Consider the following 26,336-nt stretch of genomic DNA (forward strand, 5'->3'; position numbering starts at 1 on the left):
GCTGATGAGAAAAATTGGGAAGATCATCAGTAAACATACCAAGATCAATCTAGCCCCCAACCACACGCGTTTTGGTGTAGGGAACGGAATCATTAACCAACTAACTCCATAGATAGCCACAACAAAGAAATGGAGAAACAGGCTAATCGGACGAGGGTTAAGACTGGAGAGTAGAGATATTGGTCCGTTTGAACAAATGCCTCCGAGGCTCAAATAATCAAAACAAGCTTCACGCATTTCTTATCTTGCAGGGTCAGATGATGCACAGAACACCTTGTAAAGGGCACCGGCGAATGTGTTTATGGTAGATGACGCAGGTTGCAAAGAAAATTAACCGATTTCATCACACATTTTTGAATGCTTGACAACATGCTCTTGCCAATATATATATATATATACACAACATGCTCTTGCCAATCTAACAACATAACATGTATATATATATATATATATATATATATATATATCTCTCTCTCTCTGTGACATGTTATGTTGTTAGATTGAGAATTAATGCATGACGTAACAACATAACATGTTAGGCTGTCTGATAAAGTGATAAGAGAAAAATTACATATGGCTATATACCTTATGCAATGTGTAGAATGATTTGAGATAATCGCACAAAGCAAGTGCATCATTGAAATCACTTAGGGGTCTTAGAAGATCCCTGCTTCTTCTGTGGCGCTGTCACTAGGGCATCGCGGTGCCGACAAGTCTTGGAGCTCAGTGGAAATTTCAGTGCTTTCTCTCTCTTTTCTAGAAAACGGATGTTTGGCTTCCTGCTTCCCCAAGAAATTTGCAGGTTGGGTTGGATATTAAAATTGGGGAAAACTAAAAGGGGTTGAGTTTTTGGGGCATATTTGACAGTTTGAGAGGGGAGGGGGAGAGAGAGGAGTGGAGGGGTAATTTGGAAAATGAGGAAAGAGTTCAAAAAATCAATGTGATTTTTATTTGGGTTCTTCTAATTCATATGACTGGTAACTCAATAGAAAGTTGAGTTCTCAATTGAAAAATTCGAAGGGTTTTCAGCTGAGCTTTTGGGTTTCATTGATTTATTGGAAGGTTTTGTTTTTGGGTTGAGAGAATGTAAAATTTGAGGGTTCAAATCATGTTTTTGAGAGAATGTAAAATTTGGTTGCTAGGTGTAGTTGGATTCTGTAGAAAATTTTGATGTTGGGTTTAATTTCTTTGCATTAGAAAATTTTGGAGAAAGTTTTGTTAGCAAAAACTTTTTTTTTTCTTTTTGTCCTTAACTTTGCTTCTTAGTCTGACTCTGCACCAAACGCTTCACTAAATCAATCCAGCTTAGTCTGGTCTAAGCTAGTCTAACTTAGTTTATAAAGCTAGTCCAGTCTGAGATAGTCCGGTACAACAAACGCACCCTAAGGTCTCTATTATGGGACACACATTTTTTATTTATATTTTGACATTTTCTTGTGGTTCTCATTTCATAACTTTTATTTTTAATTCAAACTATTTATATTTCAATCTTTCATTTGCAATGAAGAAGATCGGTAAATACGTATACAATGAAACACCAAAATGACTACAATTTAACCCTACGGTCATATAGTTTCAGATTGGGTTGATTTGTTGGTGCCCCATATTATCTTTAATATTAAATTACTCATATGTCTTGATATGAAATGAGTATTTGAGCCCTATAACACCACTACAATATTAGCTTTAGGTGTCGGACGATCCTGACGATTAATAAGCCATTCTGACGGATAAAAGATATCCGACACATAATTTATTTACTGTCGGATTTTTCCTGGCGGATTTAACCCTCAGTATTTTTGAATTCTTTTTTTTTTAATATTTTTAACATATTCTGGCGGTTTTTAAGTTAATGGTGGCGGTTATAACCGACAGAAATTGACTATTTTATTATTTTAGTTTCTGGCGGATATTATTTTATTATTCTGACGGTTATAACCGACAAAAATTGACTATTATATTATTTAAAATGCTATATTGATTAAAAATAAATAAACAAATGGTTTAAATATTTTTTTTCACTCACGGTCCCGTTACCTAATCTCTGAATGTTTTTTTTTTTTTGAGACTTTTTACACATGCTATTTCGGAGTATATACAAACATATTTGACTGTTAGATCGTTGAAATTAGTTTCATAGAATGCATATCCTATCAAATTGATAGATTTAACAAACACTTAAGAGTTAATGTTATACTTCCATTAAGTATAAAAAATTATCCATTAGTGTAAATATTTTAAATTGAAGATCGAATTTGTTCAATGCATTCTTATAGGGTCGAGGAGTGTAGCTGTAAAAAATCATCAAAATCGGAGCTAAAATAATCGTTAAATTGGGATTTTTCGTTTATAACCGTCGAAAACTTTTGTTTTGTTACCTAATCTCTGAATGTTTGTTTTTTGTGATTTTTTAGGTATGCGATCTTGGAGTATATACAAACATATTTGACGGTTGGATCGTTGAAACTAGTTTCATAGAATGCATATCCTATCAAATTGATAGATTTAACAAACACTTAAGAGTTAATGTTATACTTCCATTAAGTATAAAAAATTATCCACTAGTGTAAATATTTTAAATTGAAGATCGAATTTGTTCAATGCATTCTTATAGGGTCGAGAAGTGTAGTTGTAAAAAATCATCAAAATTGGAGCTAAAATAACCGTTAAATTATGATTTTTCGTTTATAACCGTCGAAAACTTTTGTTCTGTTACGCAATCTCTGAATGTTTGTTTTTTGTGATTTTTTAGGTATGCGGTCTCGGAGTATATACAAACATATTTGACTGTTGGATCGTTGAAACTAATTTCGTAGAATGCATATTCTATCAAATTGATAGATTTAACAAACACTTAAGAGTTAATGTTATACTTCCATTAGGTATAAAAAATTATCCACTAGTGTAAATATTTTAAATTGAAGATCGAATTTGTTCAATACATTCTTATAGGGTCGAGGAGTGTAGCTGTAAAAAATCATCAAAATCAGAGCTAAAATAACCATTAAATTGTGATTTTTCGTTTATAACCGTCGAAAACTTTTGTTCTGTTACCTAATCTTTAAGTGTTTGTTTTTTGTGATTTTTTAGGTATGCGATCTCGGAGTATATAAAAACATATTTGACGGTTGGATCATTGAAACTAATTTCATAGAATGCATATCCTATCAAATTGATAGATTTAACAAACACTTAAGAGTTAATGTTATACTTCCATTAAGTTTAAAATATGATTTATCCACTAGTGTAAATATTTTAAATTGAAGATTGAATTCATTCATTGCATTCTTATAGGATCGAGGAGTGTAGCTGCAAAAAAATCATCAAAATCGAAGCTAAAATAACTATTAAATTGTGATTTTTCGTTTATAATCATCGAAAACTTTTGTTCCGTTACCTAATCTCTGAATGTTTGTTTTTTACGATTTTTTACGTATGTGATCTTGGAGTGTGTACAAACAAGTTTGACGGTTCGATTGTTGAAAAACGTTTCATAGAATGCGTATCACATCAAAACGGTAGATTAAACCAACACTTAGAGTTAATATTATACTTCTATTAAGTATAAAATAAGATTTTGTGGTATCAACTAGTGTAAATATTTTAAATTGAAGATCAAATTCATTTATTGCATTCTTATAGGGCCGAGGAGTGTAGCTGTAAAAAAATCATCAAAACCGGAGCTAAAATAACCGTTAAATTGTGATTTTTTGTTTATAACCGTCGAAAAATTTTGTTCCGTTACCTAATCTCTGAACGTTTGTTTTTTGTGATTTTTTACGTAAGTGATCTCGGAGTGTGTACAAACAAGTTTGACGGTTAGATCATTGAAAAAAGTTTCGTACAATGTGTATCACATCAAAATTGAGGAGTGTAGCAAAATTGAGTGGCATTCTATTATTTATATAATTGATTAATTTTAGTAAGATAATATTTCATTTTGTTGTTGTTGTATGGGAACAGTAGGATGATTTCCAAACAATTTTTTTTTTGAAATTTTCAGATCATCATCATAATTTAAAATTTCTAAGTTTCGGATATTTGTACATCAATCTTTGTGCTTCTGTATATGCAATTCAATAATATTTGGTAAATATTTTATGTAGAATTATTATACATTTTGTAGTATATCAGTATATATATATATATATACACAAAACAAAATAGTATGTATGTTTATAATCAATCTCACGCTCAAAATAAATAAAAATAATAATCAATCACACTCTCATTTTCAATAAACGAATATAAAAGTAATTAACAAAAGATATCCAATTTAACAAAGAACATGGCAAAATATAAAAAACGTTTACAAGATACACACAATTAGTAAATAATAGTAAAATGTTCAATTTTTTTTTGGAATTGTTGTGGTCTATTTTATCTGACAGAGGAACTAGGGCCGGCGGCAGAGAGAGAGGAGAGAGATGTGTGTTTGTAGAATTGTAGGGGAATGTGTGTGTTGTTATCCCTCCTACATTATGCCTTTATTTATAGTAGTAAAGGGAGAGAAGATATTCCTTCTCCTCCAAGTAATACAAGTTGTAATAGGAAAGGATAACTAGAATCAAATCTTATCTAGGATTTACACAATCATACTTAAACTAGGAATGTTTACAACACTCCCCCTTGAGTGGGTAAATACTCAAGGTAGATTCAGCATCATGCAGAAGTTGAGGAAGTCGACTCGTTGGCACTGATTCCAAGGAACAACGCTTATTCTCAATAAGGTAGGAACTTGCATAAGTAGTAAGTCTCACTAAAAAACCCTAAGGCTATGGCAAAAACCCAAGTAGGGACAAAATCCATAGTCTAAGGAAAAATGCGTGAGAAATGCAAAGTCAAAAGAAACGTCTACAGGACGTCATCAGGGATATGACCAGCCCAAGGTGGGTGCCTCGTTAAAACCTAGTTAGGTAGCAAAAACCCAGTGGGAAAAATGCTCCTAATCGTAGGGAAAAATAGTACATTAAGATCAAGCAAGTATCCAGAAGATACTCCCCCTGAGTTTGACCTAATTCCAAAGAGAAATAGCAAAGTTACGACTCAGAAAGTTTACGCATACCAATTCCATGAACAAGCTTCTGAAACGTCGCCTTCGATAGTGATTTGGTGAAGAGGTCGGCCAGATTGTCTTGTGATCGGATTTGCGTGACTTCAATCTTCTGATGCTCTTGTTGTTGATGTGTAAAGAAGAACTTCGGCGCAATATGCTTGGTGTTGTCTCCTTTGATGTAACCCTTCTTGAGCTGTTCGATGCAAGCTGCGTTGTCTTCAAAAATCGTCGTCGGGGCATTAACGGCGGGATGAAGATCACAGGAGCTTCGAATATGGCCCACTACTGCTCTCAACCAAAAGCATTCCCGAGTTGCTTCATGTAAGGCGAGAATTTCAGCATGGTTAGACGAAGTGGCAACTAAGGTCTGTTTAGTTGACCTCCAAGATATTGCGGTGCCTCCAACGGTAAAGACATAACCCATCTGAGAACGCGCCTTGTGCGGATCAGATAAGTATCCAGCGTCGGCATAACCAACAAGGCGAGAATCAACCCGATGAGCATAGGGTGCGGCATCACTCGAGGATTCGTAGGGATAGAATAAGCCCAAATCCGTAGTACCCCTAAGGTAACGGAAGATGTCTTTCACGCCAGTCCAATGTCTGCGTGTTGGTGCATTGCTGTATCTTGCCAAAAGATTAACAGCGAAGGAGATGTCGGGTCTAGTGCATTGAGCTAAGTACAATAAAGCGCCTATCGCACTTAGATAAGGAACTTCAGGCTCCAAAATCTCTTCATCATCCTCCTTCGGACGGAAGGGATCTCGCTTTGCATCTAGCGTACGAACGACCATAGGAGTACTCGAAGGCTTCGCTTTATCCTCATTAAAACGGCGCAACACCTTCTGGGTGTAGTTCGATTGATGTACTAGGATTCCATCCGAACAATGCTCTATCTCGAGACCGAGACAGTATCGAGTCTTACCTAGATCTTTCATCTCAAATTCCGACTTCAGGTGCGAAGCAGTTCTCGCGAGCTCTTCAGGAGTTCCGATGAGATTCATGTCATCGACATATACTGCAACAATCGCAAATCTGGAATGTGACTTCTTAATGAACACACAAGGGCATAGTTCGTTATTCACATATCCCTGACTAGTCAAATACTCACTTAAACGGTTATACCACATTCTTCCGGATTGTTTCAAACCGTATAGTGAACGCCTCAGCCGAATTGAGAGCGTGTTCCGGGGTTTGGAAATATTTGAACCAGTCAATGTAAGTCATTCGGGAACTTTCATATAAATTTCCGTATCAAGATCCCCATAGAGATACGCGGTTACTACGTCCATCAGCTGCATATCCAGTTTTTCGGAAACTACCAAACTGATAAGGTATCGAAAAGTAATCACATCTATAACGGGTGAGTAAGTTTCATCATAGTCAATCCCGGGGCGTTGTGAGAAACCTTGTGCTACAAGACGAGCTTTGTAACGCACAATTTCGTTCTTCTCATTACGCTTCCGAACGAAAACCCACTTGTAGCCAACGGGCTTCACATGTGGAGGAGTAGGAACTACAGGTCCAAACACCTTACGTTTCGCAAGTGAATCAAGTTCGACTTGGATTGCTTGTTTCCAGTTTGACCAATCAGCTCTACGTCGACATTCATCAACGAAACGCGGTTCAATGTCATCGCTCAACATGATCTCAGTAGCTACTGCAAATGCTAATGCATCGTCGACAATCATCTCATTTCTACGCCACACATCATCTAAGCTAGCATAATAGACCGAAATCTCACGATTCTCGGGAGGAGGATTCGTCTCTTCAAGGACGCTTCCATAATCTAGAATTTCCTCATGAGTTGGGTAAAATGAGTAAGCGATAGTCGGATTCACGGTAGGCTCTTCAGGACCTTGTGCCGTGGTTTTCCTCTTCCGGGGGTGTGAATCCTTTGAACCAAGGGGTCTGCCACGCTTTTGTGTAGGGGCAGATGATTGGCTAGCCGCTAATGTACGTGGATCACCAGAATTGGCGTCCCGGGCTTCCAGGAGGGTAGTCCGTCGTACATTTGGTACATCCATCTTTGCAGGCGTATTCGCAGCTGGAATATGTGATCTTGTCACGCGCGCTAGATCGGTGAAAGCATCTGGCATGCTCTGAGCTATGCTCTGGAGATCTAATATGCGCTGCACTTCAGCTTCAGACTGAGCGGTGCGGGGATCTAAATGAGACAAAGTGGGAGTCGTCCACGATAATTCGCGTCGTTCATTAGGAACGTTGACGTTCTTATCTTCCCCTAACGACGGGAAGACTGTCTCATAGAAGTGACAATCCGCGAAACAAGCGGTAAACAGATCGCCTGTCAAAGGTTCTAAGTAACGAATAATCGAAGGAGAATCATATCCGACATAGATTCCCATCCTTCGCTGAGGCCCCATTTTTGTACGTAAGGGCGGCGAGATCGGCACATAGACCGCACAACCAAAAACGCGCAGATGCGATATGTCGGGTTCGCATCCGGTGACCAACTGAAGGGTACTAAATGGTTGTGTCGCAACAGGCCTCAGGCGGACCAACTTTGCTGCGTGCAATATTGCATGGCCCCAAGCAGCGATCGGGAGCTTGGTACGTATGACCAACGATCGAGCAATCATTTGTAAACGCTTAATGAAAGCCTCTGCCAGGCCGTTCTGGGTGTGAACATGGGGTACAGGATGTTCAACTTCAACCCCAACCGACATGCAATAGTCATCAAAAGTTTTAGATGTGAATTCTCCAGCATTATCCAATCGAATAGATTTGATCGGATAATCAGGGTGGTGAGCCCTGAGCTTGATAACCTGAGCCAACAGTTTGGAGAATGCAGCGTTCCTTGTGGACAACAAGCACACGTGTGACCAACGTGTAGAAGCGTCAACCAAAACCATAAAATATCTAAATGGTCCGCAGGGAGGTTGAATCGGTCCACAAATGTCCCCCTGAATCCGTTGTAGAAAAATGGGAGGATTCGAACGAATCTTGTCATAAGAAGGCTTAGTAATAAGCTTTCCCATAGAACATGTTTGACATGCAATTTCATGGATCGAACCTAAGCTTCGGGTTAGTGGATGCCCGTGTGAAGTTTTGAGGATACGGCGCATCGCTATTCGTCCAGGATGTCCCAAACGATCATGCCAAAGTGTAATTTCGTGCGCGGTCCCTGTGGTAGGGCCGGCCACATAGTGGCATTCTATGGGCGTATGGTCGTAATATACAGACCACTCGGGTTACGCTCCATCTTCTCTAGAATACGCTTCTGGCCATATTCGTAGGAAGTTACGCACATAAATTCAACTCCGTTTTCTACGTGGGTTTCAGCGTGGTAATTGTTATCTCTAATGTCCTTGAAACTTAGTAACGTTCTTCCGGAACGTGGAGAATAGAGTGCCTCAGCAATGGTCAAGATTGTACCATTGGACAACATTATACGTGCCTTACCGTATCCTTCGATCAGGTTGGATGGGCCTGAGAGGGTTGTCAGAGGTGCATTCTTAGGTACGAAGTTAGTGAAATAGATGCGTTCACGCAAAACAGTATGCGTGGTTGCACTATCTGCCAGACAACTAACTTTCCCACTAGTCATACCTTAGAATGAAAAATTAATTTGAATCGGTCACATGCATAAAAGTTTATAAAAACAAGTATCAATTCAAAATAATTTCATTTATTCAAGGAAAAAACTTAATATCCAAAATAAATCGCCAACTAATAATCCAAAACATAAAGGAAAATTGTTCAAAATTAACCAAAAAAAACAAGGTGGGGTTCGGCCACAAGGTGGAATTCGGCCCCAATTGTCTTATTTTAACTGAAAAATAAGTCTATGTCTAAGATTCTAATCTTCCATAGGAGTGGTATCCTCCTGAAAATCAGAAACCTCCATCTTTGTAGTCTCCGGTTCGTCCACTTGCAGGAAGTTTGATTCAAACTTCGTACGACGAGAATGATGTGCATCCACAACCTTCTTGGGAGCACGGCAAATACGGGACCAATGGTCCTTGGAACCACAACGATAGCACATATCGTCATTCATTGTGGCAGGTGCTTTGCCTTTATTCTTGAAGTTCGGGGCCTTGGGAGCGAGGTTTGGGCGCTTCTGGGCTTTGTTTCCTCCCTTGGATGGGCCTTGGCTCTGTTGACCTTGGTGGGATGGCTTCTGGCCGCCCTTACCACGCCTCTTTTGGCGTTTTGGGTGCTGATTAGTGCTATAATGTGCTTCAGGCACAGCAGTAGCCCCAGTAGGTCGAGCTTGATGATTCTTCATCAACAGCTGGTTCTGCTTTTCAGCAAGAAGTAAAACAGAGATCAAATCCGAGAACTTAGTGAACTTCTGAGCTCTATATTGTTGCTGCAGGACAATATTAGAAGCAGAGAAGGTCGAGTAGGTCTTCTCCAGGAGATCCTCTTCAGTCAAAGTTTCATTGCAAAACTTGAGAAGTGATCGGATTCGACAAACTTCAGAATTATATTCATTCACAGACTTAAAGTCTTGGAAGCGCAAGTGCTGCCAGTCGTGTCTTGCTTCAGGCAAGAATATGTCCTTTTGGTGATCGAAACGATCAGCCAAAGCGACCCATAATGCACGTGGATCCTCCTCAGCAAGGTACTCAGTTTGTAGAGCGTCATGGATATGTCTTCGGATGAAGATCATAGCAGTGGCTTTTTCAGCCTCGCCAACAGGTTTATCTGTTGCTTCTTCAATAGCAGGACGCAAGTTCTTTGCAGTGAGGTGGAGCTTCACATCTTGAACCCACTTGAGGTAGTTCCTTCCAGAAACCTCAAAAGCGGTGAAGTCGAGTTTGTTCAAATTCGACATGGTCCTATCACAAAATAGATGGACAAGATGTGGTTAGTGTAATGGAGAAAAAATCAATCCATTCACATAGGAGTAGAACATACAGGTTCTAATAGACATGTATTGGTTTAATTTTGCATGAAAAACTTCGGGTTTTCATGGGTGATATATTTAAGTGAAAACTTCGGGTTTTCTAACAAGGCATGTGTATAAGAAACTTCGGGTTTCAAAGTAATTATGAACTTCAGGTTCATATATTCCTGCAGGCAAACACAAATATATATGCAAACAAATATGCAAAGAATATATGCAGAGATATTGTATAATGATAAGTGAATTAATTTATTTTTGGTCTTCGGGGCCAAATTAAAGTGTGGGTGAAAATATAAAAACCCATATTATTTAAAAAAAAATTTAAATAATAAAATCTCGGGGCCTAAAAATATAGGCCAAGAACCCTCGGGTGGGATTACAGGCCCACGGGGTGAGAAGAGGGGAATGGGCTGCTGTGTGCAGCCCTAAAAATTTTTTTTTCGTTTTTTTTTTTTTTTTTTTTTTTTTTTTTTTTTTTTTGTATTCAATGATATTATATGCATGTATAATTTTAATGAATCACATATTTACGTTGATGCATATGCAAATAATAGTTTCAATGCATTTACATATGTAGGATTCAATTCATGACAAATATCAAATTCACATAATTGTAGCAATTTTGATTATGAAGCATACACAATTTATGTAGAATCTAAAATACGTAAAACGTAAAGTTGGGTCATGCATCATGGTGAATGTTCATGCTATCAGGACTTGCAAAATATCGAGTTAAAAACCGTTGTTTGGAAAGAACCTGATTGCGTGATGATATAGATGAACTGGTTTGATGCAGAAAAATTATTTCTTCAATTTCGGCTTTCATCTTCAAGCTTGTATCACGTTCAACATAAGAAGAAAAATAAATTGTATCAAGATTTAATCAATTAAAAATAATTGAAACGTAATACTCCCCTGATTGTAGACGAATAAATTCTCTTTAAATTCTTCTAAGCACAGCGTAAAGAGCGTGCTGATAACGTGTTGTGGTCTATTTTATCTGACAGAGGAACTAGGGCCGGCGGCAGAGAGAGAGAGGAGAGAGATGTGTGTTTGTAGAATTGTAGGGGAATGTGTATGTTGTTATCCCTCCTACATTGTGCCTTTATTTATAGTAGTAAAGGGAGAAAAGATATTCCTTCTCCTCCAAGTAATACAAGTTGTAATAGGAAATGATAACTAGAATCAAATCTTATCTAGGATTTACACAATCATACTTAAACTAGGAATGTTTACAACAGGAATATTTTAATTGGATTATCCAAATTAACAATGAACATGACAAAAAAAAAAGTTTACAAGATGTAGTTAATAGTTATCTATTAAACCAAACAATTATTTATTTTCGACGAAAAAAAAAATTATTTATTTAATTTTTAAAAACTTATTCTACTTAAATACATTTATTTATTTATTTATTAAACCAAACAATTATTATTTTATTTTTTAAAATAGTAACAAAATTTTGGGGGGAATTTAAAATTTTGGGAGGGAATTTTACTGGCATTTTTTGTACTGTCGGTTTTAACCGACAGGAATGAAAATTTTCCGTCGGTTTATATTTTTAAAAAACTTTCTGTCGATTTTAACCGACAGTAATGAAATTTTTTTATTCCCACATCCTCGGTCCCTCTGTTTAGATTTTGTAATTTTCATTTAGATTTTCGAAGTGGAATTAACCCACTCTCGGTCCCTCTGTTTTCCTCATTCTGGAAACATTATCTCTCTTTGTAAACTCTCTCCCTCTCTTGAACTCGCTCATTCTCTCTCTCTCTCTGTGTCACCGAGAACCACCATCACCATCTCCACTTCTCTATGCACGAAACCAAGCCACCACCACCATTTTCTACATCCTCATGCTTTGGGTATTTTGCTGGTACCCTTGCATGTGTGATCAGTGACGAAGAGGTCAAGCTCGAGAGCTCCGAGTTCCTATTTCGAGACTCAGGTGAGGCTTATGAACTCAAACTTACAAATTTACATTCTTTACTTGTTTTCGTGGTGATTGGTGACTGAATTTTAGTTGGGGTTCGAAGGTTTAACCCATGCGTCTCTCTGTGTATGCTTTCCAAATTCCAACGAGGAAATCCGACCAAATCCGGACGAGTTTGTAAATGGTGGTGCACAGACTCACCTGAGACCGATTCTATGTAACTAAATACTTCTTTGCATGTGTGTTTTAATTGGAAAACCTGGTGAAACTTACATGCCTGCTCTTTGTCCTTCGTTTTCAGAATCCGGCAAGGGAAAACAGACGAACTTCAACGAGTTCGAGACACATTCTCCCCTCATTTCCACTTCTCTTTACTTAAGTAAGTTTCTGAGGTTTTAGTTGTGCTGTGGGGTTGAAAAATAAATTAAAATTTGGGGGTAACTCAACCTCTCCGTCCTCCGCTTCACACTCGGTAACTCTCTCGCTCTCTTTCTCTCTCTTTCTCTGGACTGAGATTTCGATTGTGATGGATTGATGGGTTTTGGGCAAGAATGCCTGGGCTGGACGAATCCTATCTACCAAGATGGATTGGATATGGGTTTGGTTCGCTTTTGATTTTGAACCATTTTGTTGGTTCCACTGCAACCCCAGCACAGCTTGTAAGAGAATGAAACGTTTTTTCTTGTGTTGTATTTGTTTCAGTTTGTGTTGGATTTTATGTTAATTTTTGTGGGTTTGTGTGTTGCTTCTTCTTCTTCTTCCCCCTTTTGGTTCCCCCCTCTTGCTTCATTTCTTCTGATATTTTCTCTCTCTCTCGCTCTCTTCAAAATCCCATAACAGGTTTCCAAGATCGAGCTCCAGCGAGGTTTCGAATGGTGAATGCAGGGGATATGGAAAATGCAGAAATATTTTTTTTATTATTATTAACATATTATTTGTCGGTTTTATCCGACAAGAATGATTTTATTTATTTTATAATAAATTCTCTGTCGGTTTTATTCGACAGAATTACTGGCGGTTTTAGTATTTTCTGTCGGTTGTAGCCGACAATAATTCTTTTATTTATTTATAATAAATATATATCCTGTCGGTTATAACCGACATGATTTCTGTCGGTTTTAGAGTATTTTCTGTCGGAAAATTCATTTCCTGACGCAAGCAATTCTGTCGCTTATTATATCCGTCACTGCATCCATTTTCTATCGGATTTTGCTTAAAATCCGACAGTAATATACGTTTTTTGTCGATTTTTGAACCGCCACTTATAGATGATTTTGTAGTAGTGCAAAGCATATTTGGATTCCATCCGGACCCAAATTGTGGGGATCTTAAGGATCCCCACATCCTAGTCAGCCATTGTACATCGTGCAGTCAGAAATTATTTGAAATTTTTTTATTTAAGATTAAATACAAATAGTACCTAACGAAAACTGGTCACACAATATACGATGAACGACTAGAATGTGAGGATCCCCACAAAGAGAATCCGGAGAGGATCCTCATCCCTAAAAAGCATACACCCCATGTTCTTTTAACAACAAAATCTAATAATAATTCAAGAACATGTTGAGAATTTTCTTGTTTTCGAGTTGTAGTCTAAGAGTTTGAATTTGAAAACATTTTCTGCAATTCCGTTACCAGTTGTTTAGAAGAAAATTCATAAGTTGGTGTTGCGATCACAATCCCAAATGCTACAAGGAACCCAATGGAATTTTCGTAAGAAAAATATATTGATGTTGATACATGCATAATCATTAATTATGAATAAAAAACTAATTCCATCAGCAGTTAGGAATGCCTGGAAGAGAGAGTTCTCTCTTTCTTTTTTTTTTGGGTCTAAAGAAGAGACTCCATGAATAGAAAAGTTAGCTGAAGTTGAAATCCCAAAGCAAAACAGAATATCAACGTAAGAGTCCAAATCATTAACTAACTCCGATAGTAAGAACCAAACAAGTATAGCTACAGTAAACTAGAAGCTTAGGCATATTTTATTGGGAAATTTCCTAGAACTATTGACAAACAGTAGTAATTCTTTTCAAGACATAAGGCTATCTTCAACCGAAGGGTCTAGAGGGTCAAAGGGCCGAAAATTATCTGAAAACCGTCTCCAACCGAGGGTTAGGCCAGATGGCTCGTGGGCCCCATGGAATCTGAAAGGACTGGTTGGCCTAATCCAGCCAGCCCCCGGGCTGGGCCAAAATTTTGATTAATCTTGTCAAATATAATCGACAGTAATAGTACTTATTCCTGTCTGATATTACCGATAGGAATGGTTGCCAAAATTTAAAATTCAATGGCTAGTTACCGTTGGATTCAAATGTTTTTTTTTTTGGCCAAATTTTTGTTTATGAAATTTAAAAATTCCCTTTTTTTTTCAAACAATACCTAAGCCATTCCTACATCATTTCTCACATAATTTTCACCATTCCATATTATCTCACTTCATTCTATTCCAATTTTTCACATTATATTTTCTTACCTCTTCCAATGATATTTCCTTCAATTTTTTCATTAACATTAAATAACATTAAACAATATTAAACAATATTAAATAACATTAAACAACATAAAAAAACATTTAACAACATGAAACTTAAACAACATTTTGAAAAACATTTAACAACATAAAACTTAAACTCCTACTCCATGCTATTTTTGGCCCAAAGATGTGCAACAAGATCTTGTTGTAGGTACTTGTTTGTGGCATGGGAACGTATCATTCTATAGCGCCTCATGTACTCATTTATAGAGATATTACCAGTTCTTGGATTGAAAGGCAAATTAGGCCCATCATATATTTTTGCACGAACCCTTCTTGACCTATTTGGATCCTCTTGGTCGTCATCGGACTCTCCATCAATATACCCATCTCGCTCATCCTCCACAATCATATTGTGTAATATGATGCAAGACATCATGATGGAGTCCAAGTTTTCTCGACTCCACCCTTTTGCCGGTTCGCTGATGATCTTCCACCGTACTTGTAGAATACCGAAAACTCTCTCAACATCTTTCCGGTATGCCTCTTGGTGTAAGGTAAACAACTTTTCGACGTCATTCCTAGGGTTTGAAATTGCTTGGACAAGTGTCGCCCATTTTGGGTAGATGCCATTTGCCAAGTAATACCCCATATTGTACTAACGACCGTTGATGTAGTAGTCAAGTTGAGGTGCTTTACCTTTTGTCAGGGTATTGAAGAGAGGTGAACGCCCAAGAACTGTAACGTCATTTTGGGATCCAAGGACTCCAAAGAAAGCATGCCAAATCCATGTGTCATACGAGGCAATCGCCTCTAACACAACAGTTGGCTTTCTCGACCTTCTGCAGAAGCCTCATTGCCATCTAGTGGGACAATTCTTCCAATCCCAATGCATGCAGTCTAATGACCCTATCATTCCCGAAAACCCACGGTTTTCAGCTTTGCGAATGAGCCGATCCAGATCTTTTTGGTTTGGTTTGCGAAGGTACTCGTCTTTGTAAACCTGAACAATTGTGACACAAAATTGTTGAAGAGTTTCAAGGCATGTAAACTCAGACATACTATGAGTTTCATCCATCGAATTAGCTGGGGAGCCATAGGCCATCATTCGGAGTGTAACATTAACCTTCTGATGAGGTGAGAAACCAGGGCAGCCTGCTCTGTCCCGCTTCTGTCGAAAGTATGGATTGACCTGCTGGACATCACGAAGTACACGCTCGAATACATGACGCCTCATCTGGAAGCGACGTCTAAAATCCTCTTCTGTGTACATTGAGTTGGGGTTGAAGAATTTGTTCATCAGATTGGCATACGTCATCGCTCTATTTCATGGTTTGTAAGACCGACCAGTAACAGAGCCACATCATTCAGGTTGTTATGTAGTTGGCTGACACACCATGGATGCTGCTTCCACGTTGCACCATGCTTCATCTTCTTCATCATAATCCTCATCTTCTCGTCTCATCTGCGCCCATTTTTCTTCCAATTTGGAATTGGATGAGGACACCCATTTGGAATTCGAAGAGGATCCAAAGTTGGAATTCATTGCAAACTTGAATTGAAAGATATTGAATTGAAATAGATTGAATTCAAAGTTGTGTGAATTATAACCCAATATCCACCATATTTATAGCCCAAAAAAATTCAAATCCAACAGCTAGCTGACGTCAGCATGACGTCATCCACCAACGGCTAGGTGATGTCACTTAGTAGTTGGATTTGAATACAAGTTGTAGTTTTTAAATAATAAATTATGTTTGGCCCTATGACCCTTGGTTGGAGACAGTTTTTTGTGACATGGCTAAAACGAGCCCTATGGTTCTTTGGTTCTCGGTTGGAGACGGAGGCAAATATGGCAATGTACTGTTCATTAAAATATTAAAATCTTAGAGAGCTAGATGGCTAAAACAAGCCATCTGGCCAGCCCTCGGTTAGAGATGACCTAAGAGCAACGGGTCATGAAGACTATGTATGGTCAATGACAATGAGTCAAACGTGCGTGGGCATTAAGATGTCCGACACATGAGAAATACAAACCATTTTTTTAATTTACAATCATACGATCGAATACGACGTTAGGAGACGTAAGAGCAACGGGGACGTTTTTGTTTTCCTGTTTTTTATTTTTTTGACACATCCTATTGTTTATTTGTGTGATCCCGGGGCAAGTGTGAAACTTGGGTACCCAAGTCATCAGTACGGAGCAATGCTGGAATTCAAATCAAAGGCACAAATAAACAATTTCAATTAAAATCCCCGAGGTTGTAGGATTGAATTTATTATTAAGTAATGTTAGGTAGATTAAATTTGCATGATATGTTACCAATAAGAAATAAGTACGTCAATCAACATTTAAGTAGTAATCCAATCATCAGCTTCCATGTTATTTAGTTTACAAAATTTGGCCTAAACATTTAGTCTCCATAGCATTACTCTTTATTATTCAATCCTACTAAATAATAGTAAAGAACAAAAAAAAAAAAATATGTAGATACAGAAGATAGTTACACACAATATTTTTTACGTGGTAAAAATCCACATATAACAGGAAAATTCACGGACACACAATCAGTTAAAGAATCACTAAGGAATAAGACTTTTACAAGACTCAATTTGATAGACACATAGTAGACTCAAAGCTTTACCATATACTTCTGTCTTGCAATACTCCACCTTCCTTTGCCCTCTTTTGGATGAATAAGTCACACACAATATGTTCTCCTCATGAGAAAAGAGACGCAGAAGAAAATTGAGATTCTAGCATAAAAATAATTGACAATATGAGAGTAGTCAACTTATGTAAGGTCTATTTTCCATCAATGTGAGATTCATTTGCAACATACCTCCTCACCTGTGGCGATTTTCAAGCCAAACATGCGAACACAAACAAGGTGACGTGAAACACGTGCAACCGTTGAACTTCACACGGGAGAGAATCCGCTCTGATATCATGAAGAAAGCTGAGGCTCTACCATAAAACCAATTGGCAAATGGGGAGTAGCTTGACTTACTTATAAACCAATGCAAAGTCTCTCCTCCTATCGATGGACATTCTCAAAAGATGCACACAACAAATGTAAGATTATGAATGAATTCAAGGATTCTAAAGCTTTCACAAAGTTACTCTCAAAACCTAACAAACGTTAAACCTCTCCTTTTACATTCAGATGCAATACCCTAATGCTAAAGGTGAAGAAAGAACGATACAAACTTGGTTTCTTATACGAACGAGATCGCCCAATTACAAGGAGTAACAATAGTCGAAAAACACTCAGGCGTGTTCCTAAAGTAAATCAATTCTACAGCCCTAATCAACCTAAATAAATATAATTTGATTAGATATGAGTAGATTTGATATCACTCTCCTAAACTGTTCTAGAATCCCCCCTATAGTGCTGCCTAGGCCTCATGTGGCTTGCCACCGTCTGAAAGGGTGCCTAGACCCGCCTATGCGTCCGCCTAGATCCGGAAGCTGCGACTCTCACTTAAAAAGAAAATAGATAACTTTCATTATGCATTTATTTTTTCAATAAATTATAAGAAACTTGTAAAATACTCGGATGAACACTCATTATACGCTTGTTCCTAATGTTTTAAATATTTCCTAATACTTTATAATTTATATGTCATTATATTTTACAATTTATATATTCCAATGCAATTATGTACTTTTTAAAAAATATTAATAGATATTTATATTTATATGTTATATAAAATTTAAAAAGCCGCAAGGCCCAGCCCCCGCTAGGCTCAGTCTCTCAATTTATTAATTTTCTACAATGAATGCACATGAGTTTTACCTTAAGTAATTCCCGACATCTGATTTCTCTTGATTTGTCTTGATGCGCAAGTCCTCAAAACACGGATTTAGGGCTCGCTTGAAAGTATTTTAAAAATATTTGAAAACATTTTTGGTGAAAATTGTGGATTCCAAAAAAACAAGATATATGTTTCTTGCAGGAAGCATTTAAAGTGATTTTCATAATCCACTTGGATTGTTACTAAGGATTGATTTCAAAAATCTTTTCACCAAAGTGCTTTCAGTTATTTTAAAAGCACTTTCAAATAAGCACTTAAACACTAGGACCAACCTAAATCCTGGAATAAAAATTGCAAATTCACGTATGAAGTCGAGGAAATAAGGCAATAAAAAGCTTGTGCTTTGAGAAGTCCCTCACTATATAAAATAATAACCGTAAAGAATTCGAACTTGAACTTGAATCACAGTGAATTGAAGAAGACACCCTAACCACAAGGCCAGTTCACTACAATTATAAGTGAAATTGCAGAAATGAAGCCATAATTTCTAGTGGTGCTGCCACCTTAGCTATTCAAGTTTGAACTGACCACAATACCCTCTTCAAGTTATAAAAATGTAGATTCATCGCTTCCAAGCTCGTAGTCTTTCAACAATTTCTTCTACACAACTCATAAACACAATAAAACATACCATGTAATTATAGTAAAATTTTAATATAAACGGATTCTTCCAATAACAATTAACTCCTTAATTTTTCTCATTTCTAACTTATCCAATTATATAAGAATGAGAAAAAAGAATTCCATAAATAAAAATATACAAAAAGTCACGATAAATATTTTTATAGCATGAGTAATTAAAAATTTGGACGAAGTACTTCTCCACTGTCCACAGTCCACACTACTGACTTGACCCAACTTCCCCGTTGCTCACTCCCCCTATGTCCCCACTCTCCATACCAACATAAGACATATTCGACCACGTGTAAGGAACTGGATCCTCTCCGGATCCAAGGGATTTGAGCCTACTGAGCAATGCATCGGGACCATTGAAATTTGATTCAACGGCTACAAAGAGGGGGCCTCTCTAAAAGTTATAATAATTGTAGCCGTTGAATTAAATTTCAATATCCCGGATGCACTGCTTAGTGGGTTCAGATCTTTTTGGAACCGAAGGGGATCCAGTTCCAAAGAAATACTATATACACTTGACAATGACAAAAATAAAAAAAAAAACAAAAACAAAAGAATGACTGCTTATTTAAATGGACAAGGATTGTCTGCCCTCCCACTTTCCATAACCTCTCGTGCCCTTCTGTTTTGTGTGGTCATGGTTAAGCTGTGGATGCAATTTCCGCCTTCTTCTTCTTGGATAAAATTGCACCTACAAAATAATTAACACCTTAGGTCAAGGCCAAGAGCCTCACGAGCCCACGATGAATTGCAGGGGGGGTTTTGGCCGAAGAACCTCCGATGCCAAAGTTAGAATTTAGAGAGAAAAGTATTTGGAGAGTTTTTGGGAGTTTTGCAAGAGTATTAACTTAGCTTTTTAGAAGAAATAGGGTCATATATATAGGGAATGGGATGTGGCCTTTAAGTGTGTTTTGGGGTGTTATTTGGTGATTCAATTAGCAATTAATATATTAATTAGGTATAAATATATTAATTGGCTAATTATCATAATAAAATAAATGTTTTGGGAGGTTTTTGGAGGTTATGGAATGAGGATGGATGAGACAAATTTGAACTTGTTACCTATTTTGGGTACTCCTGATTTGGTTGATGGATGATTCTCCACCGCTTGCATGTAGGAGACCCGGTATGCCTTGAGGGTAAATTTGTCATTTTTACCTAAAAGTCCATGTGTCGCTTTATGATTATTTTTGACTCCACAAATGCCCCCACACCTGCTGGGCTGCTCGTAGGAAAGTGCAGCAGGTGTAGAGATCTTCTTGTTCTAGGAAACTTAGGACTGCTTCTTGTTTTGATGTAGATTCCCTCTTTAATATGAAATTAGATCCTTCTAGGAAAAGGAAATAAATTTCTCTCAAAGCGTATTTAAGTCCACCTTAAGTGGGTTATTAAATCAACTTTGGAGAGTGATTTATTCTACCCTACAAAAGAGAGAGAGAGCTTAGAGGATATTTGTTCCCCCTCCTCTATCAATCTTCTACATCTTGCCCGAGCAAATGACCGTCTTTCGTTGCTTTCTTCGTCTTTTCCGTGCCGCACCAATGTAAAAAACTTAATTTCTTCTTGTCTTCTTCTTAGGGGGTGCTGCCACGGGGCAGTTGTCGGTGTAGTGCAACATGTCGGCTGGCAGGGGCCAGGAGTCGACTTGTCATGGGCCAATGAGGTGGTGTGGCAGGGACCATTGCTTGTGCTGCTCGGCTTGATTGAAGCCAAGGATTAGCTCGGCATGGGCCGAGGAAGTGGCGTGGCATGGGCAACGGTTTAGGCTGCCATGTCTGGGTTGCTTGCCAAAAATGAGACAACTGCTTGAGTTTGATTTCTCAGCTGCCGTAGATAGAGCAGTCAACGATAAAGCTGCCAAGATCGGAGCTGCTGAAGATGAAGTGTCGGATGGGTGAACTGTTAAGTGCAAAAGTGGCTGCTGCCCCTGACCATTTGCTGCCTAGTTGATCTTCAAGCATTCGATCTTTTAAGCTATGTGGCTTTCTCGCACTAGAGAGCTTACTCAGATGGGTGTCGAGGAATTAGTTTACCCTCTCGCACTGGAGTGCAATTAGTTTACCCTCTCACACTGGAGAGCAATTAGTTTACCCTCTCGCACTGGAAAACAATTAGTTTACCCTTTCACACTGGAAATCAAACCCGTACGGGTGTCGGGGAATTGGTTTACCCTTTCGCACTGGAGAACAATTAGTTTATCCTCTTGCACTGGATAGCAATTAGTTTATCCTCTTGCACTGGAGAGCAATTAGTTTATCCTCTTGCACTGGAGAGAAAACCCTTTTGGGTGTCGGGGAATTGGTTTACCTTCTCGCACTAGAGAGCAATTAGTTTATCCTCTCGCACTGGAAAGCAAACCCTTTTAGGTGTCGGGGAATTGGTTTACCCTCTCACACTGGAGAGCATGGAAGTCGTTGTCGTGAGTGCAACTGAGGAAAGCTGGATTGCTGGACAACTGAAATAATCCTCAGGCTACGAGGTCTTGTTTGGCGAACTGCTTGAGACTTCGAATTGCTTGTGGAACCTACGTAAGGGTGTAAGCGCAATAAGCTGCTCCCTAAATTATTGCGCCATCATTAGGTGTTTCATCTTGTGCCCTTTTGAGGCTTCGTTGGCACGAGCCACATGGTTGGGAGCCATGGTGCAAGATTGGCACAGTTATGAGCCATGATGATAGATCAATGGCTGTTGGGAACCATGGAGCAGGCAGACGTGGTTGTGAAATCAAAGAAGGGGCTGGCTTGGGCCAGGTTGTGCGCAGCAGGATGAATTGTCTGGAGTGTTGAGAACAAGGTCTGCCCCCGGTTTTTGGTAGTTAGGCTGGTGTGTCCTTCTGGTACTTGTCTGCCCCTGGCGTGCCATTAGGCTGAGCTGTTGCGTTTGTCGGAACAAAAAAAGTTTTTATATCCGGCAATATATGTGGGGTAGTCTCGTCTGCTCGATCTTGTCATTGAAAGATGATTCGCTTATGTTGGTCATGTTTCATCGAAGCGCCTTGTCAATAGCTTCGTTGCGCGGGAAATCGCGCAATCGCTCGGTCATGAGTATTTCTACTTCTTCCTGAATTTACCTTTGTTGGGGTGGCAGAGCCCTCAGCTGCCCCCGGTCGTGACCTGCTGGTCTAGGCTGCTCTTCCATGTGTTCGGCTCGTTTATATCGCGGCTGCGGTCAGTGTGGTATGTTTCTAGTAGGAGAGTGAGTAACTCACAGGTTGCTGGTTGAACTTGAGTTGGATTGAGTGATTGCTTATCCCCATCCGTTATGTTGCCTACTCCGATGTGAAGAGGATGCTCATTGCAGGCCTTACCGCGAATGAACACTTCGCCTAGAAGGTTGCTCATGTTGATTATCGGAGTGTGGCCCCAACCGTGAGTGTATGTTTGTCCATGTGCCTATCTGAGAGTGCACGTTCCTCCATGCGCTAAGACGGGAGTATACGCTATCTAGTGGATACCATAAAATCTTACGTTATACTTAATAAAAGTATGAATAAACTTGTAAGTGTTAATAAATCTATTGTTTTAATGGGATATGCATTCTACAAAACTAGTTTCAACGATCCAACCGTCAAACTTGTTTGTATATTCTTCGAGATTGCATACGCCAAAAATAGCAAAAAAAAAAAAAAATTCAAAGATCAAGTAACGGAACAAAACTTTTCAATGGTTATAAAAGAAAAATCACGATTTAACGGTTATTTTAACTCTGATTTTGATGATTTTTTACAGCTACACTCCTTGACCTTATATGAATACAATGAATGAACTTGATCTTCAATTTAAAATATTTACACTAGTGGATACCACAAAATCTTATGTTATACTTAATGAAAGTATGAATAAACTCTAAGGCCTCGTTTGGCACACCGTATAAGACCACCGGATAGTATTAATAATACGAAACGGGTGTTTGGTGAGCTTCGTATTAAATAAGCACCGGATTATTTAATCCGGCCCCACTTATTTTATACCCCTCCCACCCGCTTATGAATCTCGTCCAAAACCTCTATATTATTTAGTCAGGTGAGATTTCTCTTGTTCACTCCGTTCCTCTCTCGCATGACTCTCCTTCAACTATCTCACCCGTCTGCTCTCTCTCGTCTAGATCTCAAGTTCATCTTTGTCGTCTTCTTTTTTTCTTTCTGTTCCTCCCTCCTCCCTCCTCCTTCACACACACACACACCTCCCACCTCCTCCGTTCGCCTTTGATCTCTGACAGAACAACAATACTTCCGTGGGTTGAAGGAGGAAGATGATGATTCAAATTTTCCGATCTAGGCTCCAACGAGAAGGACGAGGAGGAGGAAGGGAGCTGGGCTCCGACAAGGAAGGGAGCTAGGCTCCGATGATAAAATTTGGTTTATTAGCATTGAAAATATTTAATTTCTGGGAATTTTTTTTTTTTGGTTGGTGAATCGATGTGGGTTTTGGGAGATTTGAAGAAATGAGGAAGTGGGTTCGTATGGGAGGGTGGGAATTGATGCGTGGGGAAGATGGTTTAGATAGGAAGACACGACTGGGAACTGGGAAGAGATCTGGGTTTTTTTCTCTTCCTTTTTTTTTTTTTATTTTTTTTATTTTTGTCTGTGTAATGCTGTTTAATTTTTTTTGTCTCACTTGTTTTTCTTCCTTTTTTTTTTTTCATTTTAACAACACTTATCCTGTGAAATTATTTAAAAAAATTATTATAGTCCGACCTATTATCCGATGTATAAATTAATTCGATGCAACACCAAACGTCCAATTAATTTAGTCAGTCCTATCCGACGACTATTTATCCTATCCGACTAAAATAGTCAATACAGTCCAAGCTGCCAAACGAGGCCTAAGTGTTAGTGAATCTATTGTTTTGATGGGATACACATTCTACGAAACTAGTTTCAACGATCCAACCATCAAACATGTTTGTATATACTTCGAGATTGCATACGCCAAAAATTGCAAAAAACAAACATTCAAATATCAAGTAACGGAACAAAACTTTTCGACAGTTATAAAACAAAAAATCACGATTTAACGGTTATTTTAACTCCGATTTTGATTATTTTTTATAGCTACACTCCTTGACCCTATATTAATACAATGAATGAATTCGATCTTCAATTTAAAATATTTACACTAGTGGATACCACAAAATCTTATGTTATACTTAATGAAAGTATAAATAAACTCTTAAGTGTTAGTCAATCTATCGTTTTGATGGGATACACATTCTATGAAACTAATTTCAACGATCCAACCGTCAAATTGTTTGTATATGCTTCGAGATCGCATACGTAACAAAACGCAAAATACAAATATTCAAAGATCAAGTAATGGGACAAAACTTTTCGACGGTTATAAACGAAAAATCACGATTTAACGGTTATTTTAACTCCGATTTTGATGAATTTTTATAGCTACACTCCTTGACTCTATATGAATATAATGAATGAATTCGATCTTCAATTTAAAATATTTACACTAGTGAATCTTATGTTATACTTAATGAAAGTATAAATAAACTTTAAGTGTTAGTAAATCTTATCGTTTGGATGATTTGGAATAAATATATTAATTATTTTATATATTTTAAGTGTTAATTAGACTATGTTTCAATTAGTATGTGATGATATTTTATAATAAAATTATATTTATGTTTTTTATTACGTATTTTATTCAAGTTAAATTTTATTTATTAAAATCTTAAAATGTTATAAGAGATAACACACAAAAAAAAAGCTGGTTATTTTTTTTCTTTGGGTTAAATATTAAGCGGGAAATGGATTATATTGTTATTCAAATGAAGATTGAGGGAGAGGAATGTGGTACAATTGTACAAGAGATGGTGTTTAGAAATTTGATCAGCCATGCATGGCGTGCAGCTGCAACACTTATAATTGACTTTTCGATGAACTTTTTGATGGACAAATGAGAAGCTCAATGAAAACATCAGGTGGGAAATGGATGAAAACATCAGGCGGGAAATGGATGAAAACATTAGGTGGGTTTAAACCGAAATTTCCCGCTTGTTTTTTGGGTTAAACTTAGTGTCGGTTTTAACCGACACTATAATTCATTAAATCGACGTTATGTGAATTTGAAAAAGTGTGTCAAAAGTTAGTGTCGGTTTAGACCGATACCAACAGTAATTTAAACCGACGCCGTATTTTCAATAAAGAGTGTCAGAAAGTGATGTGAATATTAGTAAAGTGTGGCAGGTTGGCGTCGGTTAAAACCGATGCCATGTACATTTAATTTGACGTCAGTAAGTCCATGTCGGTTTAAACCGACGCCAAGTAAGTTATTTAAACCCCTCTCTTTCCCATTTCATCCGTGCTTTCATTTCTGATTTCTCCCCCAATTTCAGTCTTAAATTTCTAGCTGAAGATTGTTATCAAACTTGTTTGCATCTGTCTTTTTTGGCTGTGTTTAGAGCACAAGTATTCTGCTTTCTAAATTCTTGTCAGCGTTAATTGTTACTCAAGATTTGGTTTGTTATTGAATCCGTGCTTTCATTTCTCCCCCAAATTGTGATATTTTCTTACTTTGATTTTGAATTACGTTGTTTTGCAGTATCCATGGGCAATGTGCTATTATCATGTTTGATGTTACTGCTCGGTTGACATACAAGAATGTTTCCACATGGCACAGGGATCTTTGCAGGTGTGCTTGCAAAGTTTTCTTTATTTGTTATCGCATGTATTTCTCTCAATGAAGTTTTGGGTTTTGGTATTTGACTATTTGGGTTCTCGTGTTCTCAATTTCAGGGTGTGTGAAAACATACCGATTGTTCTTTGTGGAAACAAGGTTGATGTCAAGAACAGGAAGGTCAAGGCAAAGCAAGTTACTTTCCACAGGAAGAAGAATCTTCAGTACTATGAGATATCAGCTAAGAGCAATTATAACTTCGAGAAGCCTTTCTTGTACCTTGCCAGAAAGCTTGCAGGGTAAAATCTTTTAAGTCGTGAATAGGTGTAATTTTCTTGTGACTTTTGGAAGTGCAGTTTAAGTTACTGAAAGCGCTTCTTGTTGCAGGGACCCTAACTTGCATTTTGTCGAATCCCTTGCCTTGGCTCCTCCAGAAGTGCACATTGATGAAAACGGAAAAAGATTTTTTTTATTATTAATATATTTGGTGTCGCTTATGAGCGACAGCATAATAATTATTTTGTGAATCTATATATCAGATTTTCATGTCGCTTATAAGTAACGTAAGAATCGATGTCGCTTTTAAGCGACGCCGTTGTTCTTTTTTTATTTGATATTACTTTGCTTCTTGGTGGCGGATTAAGGGGGTTAAGCGACGTCAATACCTTTTTGTGACGGTAGTATTGGTGTCGGTTTCTCTATGCGACATTGCATGATTTAATGTCGGATTTTTACCAAAAATCCGACAGTAAGTGCTGTTTCTTGTCGGTTTTATACCGCCAGTGATATCTCATTTTGTAGTAGTGTGGGTCCTCAGGTATCTATTATTTTGCTTGATTTTATTAAGTTTCAATTTCCAGTCATTTCGATCAAAAAGGACTAATGGAATTTATCGTTTCAGGTTCCCCATCAGCT

General features: G+C 37.8%; 2 protein-coding genes across 2 annotated transcripts; one reads left to right on the forward strand and one right to left on the reverse strand.

The window, feature by feature from the left end:
• Positions 1-15,193: 15,193 nt before the first annotated feature.
• On the reverse strand, positions 15,194-15,658 carry LOC126603184 (uncharacterized). The gene has a single exon (XM_050269953.1). It carries the CDS (start codon positions 15,656-15,658, stop codon positions 15,194-15,196), a length of 465 nt encoding a protein of 154 aa, XP_050125910.1.
• Positions 15,659-21,473: 5,815 nt separating this feature from the next.
• On the forward strand, positions 21,474-25,947 carry LOC126603192 (GTP-binding nuclear protein Ran1B-like). The gene is made up of 5 exons (XM_050269960.1): positions 21,474-21,542; positions 21,880-21,968; positions 25,347-25,436; positions 25,541-25,720; positions 25,809-25,947. Exons 1-5 carry the CDS (start codon positions 21,474-21,476, stop codon positions 25,945-25,947), a joined length of 567 nt encoding a protein of 188 aa, XP_050125917.1.
• Positions 25,948-26,336: the final 389 nt, after the last annotated feature.

The sequence above is a fragment of the Malus sylvestris genome, chromosome 2, assembly GCF_916048215.2.
Source record: "Malus sylvestris chromosome 2, drMalSylv7.2, whole genome shotgun sequence".
Taxonomy (NCBI): Eukaryota; Viridiplantae; Streptophyta; class Magnoliopsida; order Rosales; family Rosaceae; genus Malus; species Malus sylvestris.